A 14,646-nucleotide genomic window follows, 5' to 3' on the forward strand; every position below is an offset into this window, starting at 1 on the left:
GGCTGCTCTCGCCCCATGAGCTGCACAACAGCACCCAGTATGCAATAAGTACCTACACAAACCCCCCCAACCCCCCCCCCCCCCACACACACACACACACCCCAGCTCACATATGTGAAAAAAACACTCACTTAGCCTTAGCTGTCAATTCCACATAGTGCCCATCATAATCCTTCTATCAGGAGACACACCTCATCTATCTGAGATAGGCAGGGTAGAGTCTCACACACACACACACACACACACACACACACGCCACATATTTTTCATCGCTGTTATATGCTATGACCATGTCTTTCCATGTTTATTGCTGGATTTTGCACACAGCTGCTATTCTTCATATCATGCTTTAAAAAAACCCACACATGACATTGAAAGTTCAGACAGTTTAGGCCTTCGTCATTTCAGAGCTGTATGTACTTCTTCAGTCAGCCGATATATGAAGTACCACCCAGAAGTTTGGAAACAGTATTTATGATGCCACCATGCTGATAGGGTGAAGGCTAGCACATGCGTCCTGCGTGATCTATTTAAGCAGCTGCTCACACTCTATTGGACAGATCAACACACTAGGAGACCGCTAATTGCTCAGTTCTGTTGTGTCAGCTAACAAACACCTACACTCAGCATCATGGGAGACAGCAAAGTCAGTTAGAGCTCTTTTGGACTCCTGGCCTTGAATGTATAAGAGCTCCCCAAGGACAGAACTCGTGATCTCCTAGTGATTTGACAAATGCTCAGAGAGTTGTGCCAATGGAGAGATCATTTTTTGCAGTTTTATCCAGTAATAACATGTACAATGAAGATATAACCCACTGATAATTTATTCTGTATTTAAAGTATATAGAAAGTCAGAAGTTATTAAAGGAGCAATGATTAAAAAAATATTTACCTCAAGACGTGCTCGTTTGGCTCATACATATCATTCTAAATTTAGAATAGGACTAGTATATTATAATCAAAACAATATACAATAACAAAATGGGCCTTGACTATTTGCTGTTTCCAAACTTTTGAGTTATAAATGAGCAGTATAAATGAGTTTACAGTGGGGTATAAATGAGTTTACAGTGGGATACACAAACAAACCCGTGAAACCCACGCAAACACAGGTTAATTGTGTCATGTAGAGGTCAAGGTACAAAAAATGCATCTATTAAATATCTCAGCATGTAGCAACCTGATTTTATTCTCAAACAGGTGCTAATCTCCCGATTGTCCTCATCTAAACAGCACTGTAACAAGCCAAACCAGCAAGAGCCAGCACACACACACACACAACGAGGCACTTCATACTGCAAGACACTAGATGAACTGTGGATTGAAGAGGTGGTTGTTGCATCCCTCCCCCCACACACTCAGTGACCACCACATACACATTTACATCTAAACATGAAAGCACTAACACCTGCTAATATTTCTAAATATTATAAATACTACTTGATAAAGTGATATGTTTCTACAAGGAGATAAAAATGTAATCTCACACAGCTGTATCTGAGAATTAGAATCAACGTCTCAGTCAAAGCCTGACCTCCCAGCTCACTAAGCATTAGGGGTGGGAGAAACAATGGATACAAAAAGTACGTCAAGACTTTGGGTAGAAGAAATATATCAAAACAGGAAGCACTGATATTCTATTAACTAACCATGAATAACTTAATGTGTATTAGCCTGTGCTTGCCTGGGTAAAGAATTTAACCCCTTGCATGGACATTTCTCTAACCCATACGGCTTAAGAATTATATTTTGATTCAATAAAACAATGAATAGTGTAAAATAAATAAATCATATTTCTGAGGCATAATTTGCAGTCAGAATAAATATACTGCATATACTACCTACCGCAACAAATCTTGTCATTATAATTACAAGAAAACTATATTATGGCTCAAGTTTCATTAAAAAAAAAAAAAAATCACACAGTGGGGCTTCTACTGCATCCCACCCCTAGTTACAATGTCTCAGAGAGGAAGACTGGATAGGCAAAGGTGCAAAACATACATACACACTCATACACAATCAAGTTAGCCATCAGCCGGCATTTTCACATCTCTGCGTGTATTAACAATACTTCAAGGTATTTCAATGAGTCAGGCGAGACTAACAAAACAGCAGAACTCATCAGCTAATACTGTGCATCTTAAGGTAAACAAAACAAGATAAATACTGATTTCTCACAGATTATACAAAAAGCCAAAGAGTTATAAATCTCTTACAGCTATTTACTGAAAACCAAGGCAGGGAATAATATTGCATTGGGCCAAGCCCATTCCTAGTCCCCAAAATTAGCCTGATCCTAATATTATAAGGCTTGTTCCCTGAATCCCCCATTCCACTGTTCTTATAGAGGGACAGTTTCTATGTATTCTCCTATGTCTACCCTCCCACGGCCCTCCGGGATGCTTCTGGACAGCTTTGTTGCCTTCCACTCCCCTGCTTCCCTCCCTTCCAGCATCCCCTTCTCTTCCCTGGGGCTGTTTGGACTCCCCTCCTTAGGAGACCTAACTTTATTTGTGCTCCAGTCCACTGCAGGCTCTGTTTTATTGCCCTTGCCCCCTGTTAGTCGTCTTCTCTTAGGGGGTCCCCAGATGAAGTTCTCGGGGGGCTGGTAGTGGCGCTGGGCGAAGCGCAGTAGGGCTCGTCTCTGACTGCGTGCCCGCACTGTGTACACAAAGTACTCCAGCGCACTGTGTCGCATGTTAGGCAGTGTGCCCTCCACCAGAGCCTCTTGAAGAAGCAGCCGTACCAGAGGGGGCTTGAAGCTCTCAAAGCCCAGCTCACCCAGGCTCTTCAGAATCCTAGTGATCCGCAAGTAGTTGTGCTGAGACCTGCAATAGACAAGCAACCAAAAATATAAAATAAATTCTGCAATTGTTATATGATCAAATATCTACTGGAAAACCATTGATATAATTAATGAATGGCCAACACTATGCTGATCAATACAATTCTTACATCAACAAATGAAGTCAATTTAGTAGTGCTAAGGACAATATTGCAATTTTGACTTGTGAGTCTACCCAGAATCACTATGAGGAAGGCAGGGACACACCCTGGAGGAGGCATCAGTCCTTTGCAGGGCGAAACACACTCACACATTCACTCACACCTAGTGAGTTATGACACTTATGAGTAGCCAATCCACCTATCAACGTGTGTTTTTATTTGGACCATGCGAGGAAACTAGAGCACTCAGAGGAAACCCACACAGACACAGGGAGAACACAACAAACCCCTCACAGACCATCACCAAAAGGGGGGCTTGAACCCAAAACTCAGGTCCCTGTGCCACCCAATGCCACCCATCTTAGATATTAATTTAGTAGTATCACTGAGTCATTCATGGCAGGACCTGAATAGTAAGCTTAAAGATGATTAATTAAATAATAGTCAGTGTTAAAGGTATAAGGGGTTCATATTGTGGATATACACTTTTCCTGCTGTATTTGAAACTGATTAACTATGCAGCTAACTGAACCAGTGAAGGATGGGCTCGAAACAGCTTTGTTTGCTAAGAGCCAGGGCAGACATGGTAACAGATTGCATCTCTCTGAGATGTCTGTAATGGCCATTATGAGTGTGTGTCCTCTATGGTTCAGTCCCGGGGCAGTAACGCACAGACAAACAGATGCACACACTATGTCTTAGAGCCCTGTTCGGCAGTCCACTGCACTGCAGCTGTTCTCTCTGTGAAAGTGTTGTCTGTCTGTTTGTTAATCCATCTCTTCCTCCTCATTTCTGTTTATCTTTTTTCTCAGTTCCTCACAACAGTACTTAATCTCTGCATCAACAGCTTTCTGAAGCGGCCTGAGTTAGGGACTCCACGCTGAGTGTTTGACCCACTTCTTTGTCCAATGAAGGCAAGAGTAATATGATGCTACAGTTAGGCGCCTCATGACACTGAGGCAGAGAAACAAGATACTGCCAATCCTCTGTACTGCTGTGCTGTGTGAGAAGATCCAAGCAAGAATCATAAAAGGCTGCATCAATGGAAGAAAGACACTGAACAATAATAATAATGATATAAAAGGGCTAGAAACTGAGCAGCAGAAACTGTGTGCCATAGCACTCTGCATGCGGAGATGTTTAGAGTTTGCTACACATTATAAATATTATATAACTTTAATAATGCATAACATAATTATAGAATTAATCACATAGTCTGTATCTACAGGTCCCAGGCTCTACTGCTGTAATGTTCTATTTGTCATAATCAGAAAATGCCTGAAAAAATTAAATAAATAATTCAAATAATAATTTAAAAATATATATTCTGATTTATGAATATTCATTCATTCATTATCTGTAACTGCTTCAGGGGTCACTGTGGGTCCAGGGCCTACCTGGAGTCATTGGGCACAAGGCGGGAATACACCCTGAAGGGGGCCCCAGTCCTTCACACACACACTCAATCACATGCTCACACCTACGGACACTTTTGAGTCGCCAATCCACCTACCAACGTGTCTCGACTCGAACACACAACCTCCAGGTCCCTGCAGCTGTGTGACTGCAACACTACCTGCTGCGCCACCGTGCCGCCCTTGACTGAGAATATGTATGTTATAAAACAATTTTGGAAGTGCTTCGGTTTGTTGAATTTGAGAAATAAACCGATTAAATTCAAATTACATATGAATTGAAGATGCTATCACTGAAGTTAAGGGCACAACAGTGGAACAGAAAAAAATGAGTCTGCAGGAAAGTCATCTGATTTCAGCACTTACTCGTTTAGGTGCTGGAAGCGGTCCTGCCAGTTTGCAGCACGAGCCACATTTCCATTCTTATCCAGGAGTTTAATCCCAAAGAAGTCCAGCATGATGGTGTACGCCAGCAAGAACCGCCGCTTAGCCTCTCGAGTGTTCTGGAATTCCTTTTGACATGATTTCAAGAATCATTCTATTATCAATCAAGCAATGTGGACAACAAAGCATTTGTAGAGGCATAACATTCTTATATAACAATATCAAAGAAAAACTCAGCCTCTCTTAAGATCAAATATTCTCAGCGGTCAGTAGTTTTAAACCTTATTATTTACCTTAATCTCATCCTGAGTGAGTTCCTGGGCATAGAAATTGAGGCCTTGCTCCCTGAGTGGGAAAAGCCTGAAAGAATGGAGGGGAGAGAGGAGTTAGAAGAGGATAGGATACAAAAGGATAAGAGTGGAGAGAAGGGAAAGAGATGAGATGAGAAGAGAAGATGAGAGGATTGTTTTTAGGGTAAACCACATTAAGTGTTGCTAGTTATTTACTTAGTGTTAATCAGAAGGTGGTGATTTTCAATGGCATTAAAAGAAATAACTAAAAACCGTTTCCATCTATCAAACACAGTGCATCTATGCTTCAATTCGGCTCACACACACACACACACACACACACACACACACATTTAGCTGGTCAGCAGTTGTGTGACTTATTGCTTCCTCTGTTCGCAAGCGAAGAAAGCATTGATGAGCCAGCTCTCCCCTCTAATAAATCCTCCTGGGATGGGTCTGAGTGACTTTCACCAGGACAAAGAAGGTGGGAGCGTGGGATGCAGCAGAAAGAGAGGATACAATAAAGGGCAAATTCCTCTCTGTCAGCTGTTTGATCCCTTCTAGCTGTTAGCCGTTAAACAGCTTGCAAAGGACAAGCCAGCGACCCAGGCTGCTTTCTCCTCTCCTTTGCTTCTCCTAGCTTTTGTTCTCTCCTCTTTCTCCCCAACTGTCCAAGCATATCTGGCTGGTTGCCTACTGAGCTGGGCAAGCCTCCACTGCCATCTCATATTAGTTCAATTAACACAGGCAGCGCTAGCTATTCGTCTGCACACGCTCACTTGTCACTAAACTCGCTAATTGATATTGTGCAAACAGTCCTCAGCTTTGTCAGAAGTGAGAGTGAGAAGATGAGGAGATGAAGAAGTGGTGGAGCTGGGGCTGGTGGCATATGTGCTAGGCCTGCATTTGTTCTGTTGATATGTGCCTTGGGACATATGTGCCTCAGAGCCAAACACAAGGTCCCTCACCCCCACTCCCTGCTCATTTGGTCAGACCCAAACACACACTGCCAGTGTCCCTCCACTAATACAGGTGAAAATGCTTCACAGCACACTTTGTTTATCTGGAAACATAACCCATACAGCTCCAGAATTTGTAACACTGTGAGTCATGATGTAATTTCTTTAGGAATGACACTGCCAGTTACATAATTAATTACATTACACCTGGCTCTTTATGTTTGGTATAATTTAAAAAAATAATAATTAACACAAATGAAAATCTGTGATCGTCTGCATACCATCTCTTTTTTGGTCTCAAGGTACATAGTGAGTCATTATTATAGTTACAGATTTATAATCTTGCCTTAATGATTAATAAGCATTCCCTGAAATGAATGGACGTGACCTTACCACTGAATATACGTGTGATTGTGCTCAAGCTTGTCATAGTCTCTCTTCCATTTGGTGAGGATCTCTTCGACATAGATTCCTGCAAGGAAGATAAAAAATGAAGTGATTAATGACTAATCTACTGGGGGATTTAAGAAATGACATCATGGTACAGGCACTTTTTTTTACCTGGTTTAGTACTGACCTACGTGGTTGATTAAAGTAAGACTTACTTGTACTTTTTATTTATTCCCAGTTTTTGCCAAAATGTCTGCCTTGTTAGTCAGCTCCAATTCCACCCTTTAGTGAGTCTCCCCTGATCACACACAGTGCCACTAGCCTCAGGGGTTTGGAGGCCAACATGTGCCTTCTCTGAGATATGTGTTTGCTTCTTCATTTTTAGCAGAGGATGCTTAAATCTAAAAATATAATGGGTCAAACGTGCTCATAACATTAAGATTACCAGAGGTCAAGGTCAGATGAGGTTTGGGCACATTGGGTTCTCACAAGGGACACAGGCCACAGCTGTGTGTGTTTGTGTGTGTGTGTGTGTGTGTGTGTGTGTGTGTGTGTGTGTGTGTGTGTGCGTCTGTCTGTCTTAACAAACATTTCAATGTGGAAGTGTTCAACCCTTGCTCAGCTGCTGGGAGGCACTTGTTATATTGTCCTATGTTTGCACTACAAATCACTTCTTAATCCAACTAATTCTTCTGTTCAAACAGTAAACAAAACCACCTCAGGCCAATCGATGGCGCTTCCTCTGAGAAACCCCTTCTTGAGATGAGCAACACCTTTTTTTTCCAGGAAGTCTGCATCTGCATCAACAGCAGCTTTTTTGTATGCATTTTTCTCTGAGATAATATACAATGAATATCCTATTAAAAGGAAGGAGATGTGTAAATATCTTTACTGCCACTAAAATCTGTGTCAATTTTATGTTAAAAAAAGTTAAATTTGCCAAAAGAGAAGTGTCATTGCAACTTCACAGAGAATTTGTTTTTATATCACACAGTACATCAGAAAATGTTCCGCTGAAATATACTAAAAGTTGAGGAGAAAAGCTACAGTAATGTCACTGGAATGAGAGGAACAAATGTAGCTGGAACTGAGGACATCATCCAGCACAACATAGCAGCCCACTTCCAAACATCTTTTTTGTCATGGATGCACTACGCTGACCCTCATAAAGTCACTGATTTTACTGAGTAATTCACACTCATAGGGATGTGTATGTGAGACAACTCCAACATATAATCTATGTATTAGTTCATAACCATTATCCAAATAATTAGTAATACTTAACTATTATTAAGTAGTTAATAACTGTATAGTTAAATCCCTGCAGTTTTAAAGGCAAATATTCTACACATTTAGATGCATCTTATCTGTTCTAAGATATTAGCAACTATTAGGTCAATACACATAACGATATAAACTGCAAAGGAACAAAGAAGACTCAGGGATGATTGAGAAAGAATGTGATAACACACACACACACACACACACACACTTACCATCTGGTACGAGAGGAATTTTGTTCAGGTAAAACCTCAGATTGCGATACTCATTTGCCTGTCGAGACTCTTTGTAATTCTGGAAATAGAGAAGAATAAGGACAGGTGGAACGTGTCCATCAGTTCTCATTTTACAACAGACTGCAAGCAGAACATCTGTCATCAAAATCATTTCATATACTGTAATATGATAGATACATCCCTCAGTGCACACACATACAAATGTGTGTGTGTATATATAAGATCCTCTTAATACAATGCTGTGGATATGGATTGGGCAAGGGCTGAGGCATGGGTGGATATCTATGGCACATATCAACAATGAGTAACACTTTACCGGATAACTATGTCGGTACTTGTACAGGTCCTTGGCAGCATAAAAGCTTCTTTTCATCTTTGTGGACGACTCAGCTGTGTCACCAAACTGGGAAGGAGAGAGGGAGAGACGGAGTGAGAGATGTGAATAGTAGGCAGAAAGAATGCATGAATGAGCCCACTCATGAGCATCAGTGCTGAGCTATGCTGTCAGTGCATGTCCCCAAAGACATGCAGAGTTTGCAGCAATTGGACAGTGAGGAACTCCATTTTGCTCCTCGTAGGCGTTTTTACTAATTCATGCTTAGCCCTTGGCCTCTAGATATGTTCCGTTGCATCTCTGCATCTAAATGACAATACTTTGACACTAAACTCAAGCACGGATCTGTGGGTCATTTGCGACCAATGGCATAAAAGTATTCTTTGTTTCGCAGAATTCATGTTTACATCGCTTTTAAACCGCGAAAATTTACAGAAAAGAAAAATTCCATGAACATTTGATAAAGACAGAAAATAAACCATAAATAATTCTTACAAAACATTTTTTACAATAATTATTTGAATAATTAATATATACAGTTGAGTGTAAATGTAAGAAAAAAGTCTCAGTTTAAAGGTTAAGTGAGGACCAATATGTTGAAAGCCACTGTTTTCAGGCCCTAGTAAGAAAACCACGTCCTCAGCCGACCGCGCAGGAACACGGACTCTGTGGAAAGACAAATTTAAGTGACCGAAAGCCTAAAGGGCCGCTGTGGCTCTAAAGCGTGAAGAAAACAAAGGGCAGTGAACGGGGTCAAAGCGAGCAACGCTGGAGTGAATGATTTTTTTTAAAGTCAGGTTTTAAAGACTAAAAATAACCTCGGCTGCTTGAACCACGGCTGCACAAAGCAGAACGACACATAACAACTGTAGTATTCCAAAATAGTAACTGCAATGACCAAAACAGACTTATATTAAACTAAAACTGGGTTCAGTTTGAAGCTCTCTGTAGACCCACAGCCCCGGCTTGTTCTGAGCGTAGCCTCGGTCCTGTCATAATGTGAGGTTTTCTTCTGAGAATTCAGGACCTACTGAAAAGAATAGGCGAAATATTTTTGAACCAGGCGAGCGAATGGGCTTCTAAATATAGCAGTGTTGCCCCCGCGACCCATTTCCCTTCACTCTGAGCAGATGGCTGCTTTGTTTTCTACGTTTGATGAGCACTGCTGTAGCGGTGAGTGTACCGTTACCTGCGGAAAGCCGTCCATCTGCTCGGCGCTTCTGGCCGTTATTTCTCCCGGGCTCATGCTGTCGGATTTGCCACTGTCCTCCTCGGTTCTCTGCGGCGGCTCCTCGCTCTCTGAGTCCGTGTCCCATGTCGAGTCACACTCCTCCACGGTACTCGGCTCCTTGAACCTCAGTCCGCCCATCAGGTTGCCCATTTAAACCCAGCTCTGCTTCGCCCCCTTCCCGCAGCCTACATGCTGCCGAGCGGCGCGGCCGAGAGCTCCAGCGGCGCTCCGCTTTTTATCCAGAGGGGGGATTTCCAGCGGGGGCGCGCCCAGCGCGTGCACGCCTCCCCGCGTCAGTGGTGTGCACGCGCTCGGCGTGTCCCCGCCCCGTCAGCGCCACACGAACTAACGGTCTCCGGCTGTGGTCAGCAAGAGGAGAGCAGAGAAGACCTAGGTGATATACTTACATGTCATCGGCCATTCAGCGGCTCTTTACCCTCCCCAGACATTTAACAAGCGTTAACAGTGAAGGGGTAACAAAAGAACAGCTTTGGAAGGTGGAGGAGGAAAGACGGTGGAGTGGTTTACTGGACACTGGGCATTGCCCGCTGAAGTTCGGTAAAAATTCCAGCTACCACACGGGGTTTAAAAAGCGAAGCGGCGGTGTACCTAAACGACAGGTCTGTCTCGTGGTATAGCATTGGTTAAAGTTCGCATGTGGTAAAGGAAATTCTAAACACAAATTCCGCCATCAACTGCTCAAACAACTGATTTACCAGTACTGATTTTTCCACCTATAAAATCAACCGGTACATCATGGGTTAAAGCCTCACTGTGCATATAAAAGGATTCAAGCTTGACATCTACGTACACTGCAGTTTTCACACTGTTCTTCAGTGGTCAGGACCACCAAGTACTCACCGGACAATGTAGACACAATTAGCTTTTTGGTGTTGATGCAAAATCAGAGACCCATCTCTTGGTGTGTGTTTTGTGTTGGTCATCCTCTAGTCCTTCATACACTCTGTAGGATGCTATTGGCTGTATATTTTTGGCAGATGAACTATTCTAAGTTGAGTAATGACACTGAGGTTTTTAAAAACAGATTCCCTATACCACAGCTTGGAGAATGATCCAATATACAGATCATACCCGCTCTGGTGGTACAGCGGGGGGTACTGACCATTGAAGAACAGAGTGAAAGAATAGCTGGACTACAGTATGTAATTAGTGAACAAATAAAATGTATCAGTTTTGTAAGTGGAGCTGATAAAATATGTGATCCCACAATGATCATTTTAAAGTTGTGGCTGATCTGTTTATGTGAAAACAATAGTAGAGAACTTTAATAATGAGTAATTTCTGTCTATAGTTGCGTTAATTGCTATCATGGATACAAATGTTCCCACGCTGTGTTATGAAGCTCCACATCTGTTTGGCAGCAGAACAGTGGGGCTGTTTTGTACAGCAATGAAACACAAGCTAATACTTTTATAAACTGGAGTGTTATTTGTGATTGTGAGTTACATATGCAATATTAGTGTCTAAATTCATTAATGTTTATGTGCCAAAATTCAATTAAAATCCTGACAGCACGTTTCAATATGTGACATAAAGCCTTTATAGGATAGTTGTTATTGTTTTTGCCACAAAGAAGCTCAAATTTCAGAAGAAACATTGGAAAAGTAGGTGTCTACAAACATTTGGCTATGTAGTTTACATGTTGATCGCCATTTTGTCTGTCCACATTGTAGTTCCATCAAGTGTACAATTAGTGACAATAATCTATCTACTGCACAGTTAAATACCTTCCAGCCCTTGGACGGTTGTCCAGTGCAAACACACACATATACATACACAGATGAAAGGCTTCTAGGTTTACTGCATGACACAGTCCATCATTTAAAATGACCAAGTCCATCTACATGTCCCATGTTTTGTTGCCGTGAGGCTCATGCATTAATGCAGTAAAGAAAAAAACAACATAAGAGCAGTCCACTCACAGCTGTATAGAGAGGAATATTATAGTGGGATTTGCTTTGCTAAACCCCTCATTACCAAGACAAATACACATTTTAGAGTTCAGTGGTGAAAAACCCATAGGCACTAATCTACAGAGATATGAAAATGAATTATACTGCAAGATAATTCATCTTTTGCCTTTTTCTCCACAAGAAAATAATGAGTGAGTGTGGGTGTGTGGTATAGACAGTCTCACTCTCACAGACATACACACACACACACACACAAGTATGAATATGATGCAAATCATATGCCATGGCCTTTGCAGTAAGTTTCAAACATTGTTCCAAGGAGCCATTTTCACTGTATCATTACTATATTGACTTACTGAATCTCCCAGTTCTGACTGATAAGTTGCTAATCAACTTGTTATTGTGAACTTTGCTAATATTTTGGCACAATTGACTCAGCACACAATGTATCAAAATCTTTGGGAAATGGGCAATCAGTGACAACTAAGACTTGTTTGGTTTTCTTAGAGCTCTCAGATGGCCACTTTTGGGGCAAGGCTGCTGATGCTGGCCAGCACAGATGGTGGGATAGGGTGGCCTGGTGCTGGGGAGGACTCAGGCCATCAGCTGTGAAAATGCTGAAAAAAAATAGGTGATGGTGACTGGCCTGGAGAGAGAGCACACTGAGCAGGGTTGAGTCCATGCTGGCCTCTATGCTGGAAAGATTGGCATCGGCGATTTGGGCCAAGCCGGTAATTACGATCTGGAGTGAATGCATCTAGGGCAGAGAAGAATTCAGGCTAGAGTCAGTGGTGGAAAACGACTCATTATTTAAATGTGGCTTGTCATTCAGACCATGATAGCTCAAGATCCAGAAATATTTCTGTATCTTCAGGAGTCTTATCCTAAATCAAGCCTGGCTGAGGGGACTGGTTTTGAGAGGGCAGAGCCGAATACGTTTTTTGAAAAATATTTGAGTGCTTAAGAATGTCATCACTATTAGCTTTAAATTCCATGACTGTGATTATTACAGTGCATAGATTTTTCATAATTACAACTACTACAGTAATACTCGTACTCCTAGCGTCTCTCTAATATTTGCATTGTATAGCGAATTTGTCCCTAAGTTAATGGTGTGTACCCCACAAGTCAGATTTCCTATCTATTTGGAAAGTCAGGAAAGCCTCACCAACCCCAAGTTCAGAATCCAAGATGGCCGCCTGCATATCAGCAGTGTGTAAATCAGGGGTGGCCAATTTTATCAGCAAGGGGCTGGTGTGATGGCTGGTTTTTGTTCCAACCAACCAGGTGGTCACATGATCAGTTGTTTTACTGAGACCAACTAATTAAAGAAGTGAAATCAGGTGTGCTGTGGCCTGAATGGATTAAAATCCAATAGCTACACTGGCCTCTTGTAGATAAGACTGCCCATCCCTGGTGTAAAAGCAGTAGCATCATACAGTTTATTAGGGCTGTCATAAATTTCTATTAAATCAATGAAACACACAATACTGTCAAACTGCTGTATGTTGACGTATTTTCATGGTGTTTGGATGTGTAAAATATCACTTAATGTGCTGTTATCAACTGGTATCACTAACAGTGCTAACAATGAAAGGAGTTAACAATGAAAACCTAGGGCATAGGGTTTTTGAAGCATTTACTGGAATGTGGTCAGCTCGGCTGTGATGTCATATCCTTTACAGGATTTAGCAGACACTCTTATCCAGAGTGACATACAAAAATGTTCAGTGTTCAGACAGGTGTACTTATGAGGTAAATGAAATGCCGCATAAGAGATGACTTAAAAAAGACTTGCTTTTTTATTCTGGTGTGTAATACTCAGCATGTTACATTCTTTTGTTATTGTCCTGATTACATGTGACAAGAGCTGCAACCATGTTACCTGCTTTACATTGCTGTATATTGTGCTGCCATTTTCTGTGATGATTCAGAGTAGATTTATTATTAAAACCAGGCTCCATTTAGAACTCCATTTAATATTGTACACGTTGGCTATATGATGAACTTTGCTGAATAGCAAATGTAATAGCGTTTGTCACAATAGAAAAAAAATAAGAGGAAGAAGCCAGTGAGGGTGACACATGCTGCTGCAGGGCATTTTCTTGTTGCACAAATTGTTGTGGTCATGTGAGCTGAACTGGTGAATTTCCTACCCATTATTCACTTGGCACTGTCATATCTCACTGTAGACCTGAATCAGCACATCACATACGGAGTCCATTTACAAGACTAAGCACACTGCATAGTGTATGGTCATTCCTCTTAACCTCCTCGAATTTGCCTTTTGCAGACAGGACTACTGTAGCCGTTTGATACATCCCTTCTATTAGTGACCCTTCTGACGATTTCCCCTTTCATTTCAGCAGTTTCCTGCTATCGTTCTGTTTGAATATTTGGAATAAATTCTCTATTGATCTTTCTCATGGTGTTTTAAATTTAAGAGGTGCTTTTAAACTTTTTAATACATTTTGATTCAAAACATTTTCTTCAAATTCCTTTTACTGTCTCCTGCTGACTCAGTGCCTCAACTTTCTGTAGGTGTGCAGTGTATCTGTGTGAGTGAGAGATAAAGGAAGAGAGAGAGCAAGATTGAGGGAGAGAGAGTGAATTGCACAGTGTGAGCTGATTCCCTGGTGGTTGTAGGGTAATTGTCTTTTATCACTAGCTACGCTTTGCTGCTTGCTGATGGAGGGAAAACACAGTGGCCTCAAGTCTTAAGCTCAGCTCTTCTTAAACTCAGTGTTTGCTTTCATTGTTTCTCTCTCTCTCTCTCTCTCTCTCACTCTCTCTCTCTCTCTCTCTCTCTCTCTCTCTATTATCACAGTGAGAAGCACATTCATTCATTGTCGGTAACCTCTTATCCAGTTCAGGGTTGTGGTGGGTCCAGAGCCTACCCGGAATCACTGGGCACAAGGCAGGAACACACCCTGGAGGGGGCGCCAGTCCTTCACAAGGTGACACACACTCACATATTCATTCACTCACAAACTCACACCTATGGACACATTTGAGTTGCCAGTCCACCTACCAATGTGTGTTTTTGGATTGTGGGAGGAAGCCGGAGCACCCGGAGGAATCCCACGCGGACACTGGGAGAACACACCACACTCCTCACAAACAGTCACCTGAAGGAAACCCACGCAGACACAGGGAGAACACACCACACTCCTCACAGACAATCACCTGAAGGAAACCCACGTGAACACAGGGAGAACACACCACACTCCTCACAGACAGTCA

At 42.0% G+C, this 14,646-nt stretch overlaps 1 protein-coding gene across 1 annotated transcript; it reads right to left on the minus strand.

Moving 5' to 3' along the window:
* Nucleotides 1–112: 112 nt before the first annotated feature.
* ogfrl1 (opioid growth factor receptor-like 1) lies at nucleotides 113–9,661 on the minus strand. Its single transcript, XM_066679403.1, has 7 exons — nucleotides 9,428–9,661; nucleotides 8,221–8,307; nucleotides 7,884–7,962; nucleotides 6,391–6,469; nucleotides 5,042–5,108; nucleotides 4,731–4,876; nucleotides 113–2,831 (listed from the first exon to the last, which is right to left on the minus strand). Exons 1-7 carry the CDS (start codon nucleotides 9,617–9,619, stop codon nucleotides 2,345–2,347), a joined length of 1,137 nt encoding a protein of 378 aa, XP_066535500.1. The 5' UTR covers nucleotides 9,620–9,661; the 3' UTR covers nucleotides 113–2,344.
* Between the last annotated feature and the right edge of the window lie 4,985 nt (nucleotides 9,662–14,646).

This window comes from Hoplias malabaricus, chromosome 8 (assembly GCF_029633855.1).
Source record: "Hoplias malabaricus isolate fHopMal1 chromosome 8, fHopMal1.hap1, whole genome shotgun sequence".
Classification (NCBI taxonomy): domain Eukaryota; kingdom Metazoa; phylum Chordata; class Actinopteri; order Characiformes; family Erythrinidae; genus Hoplias; species Hoplias malabaricus.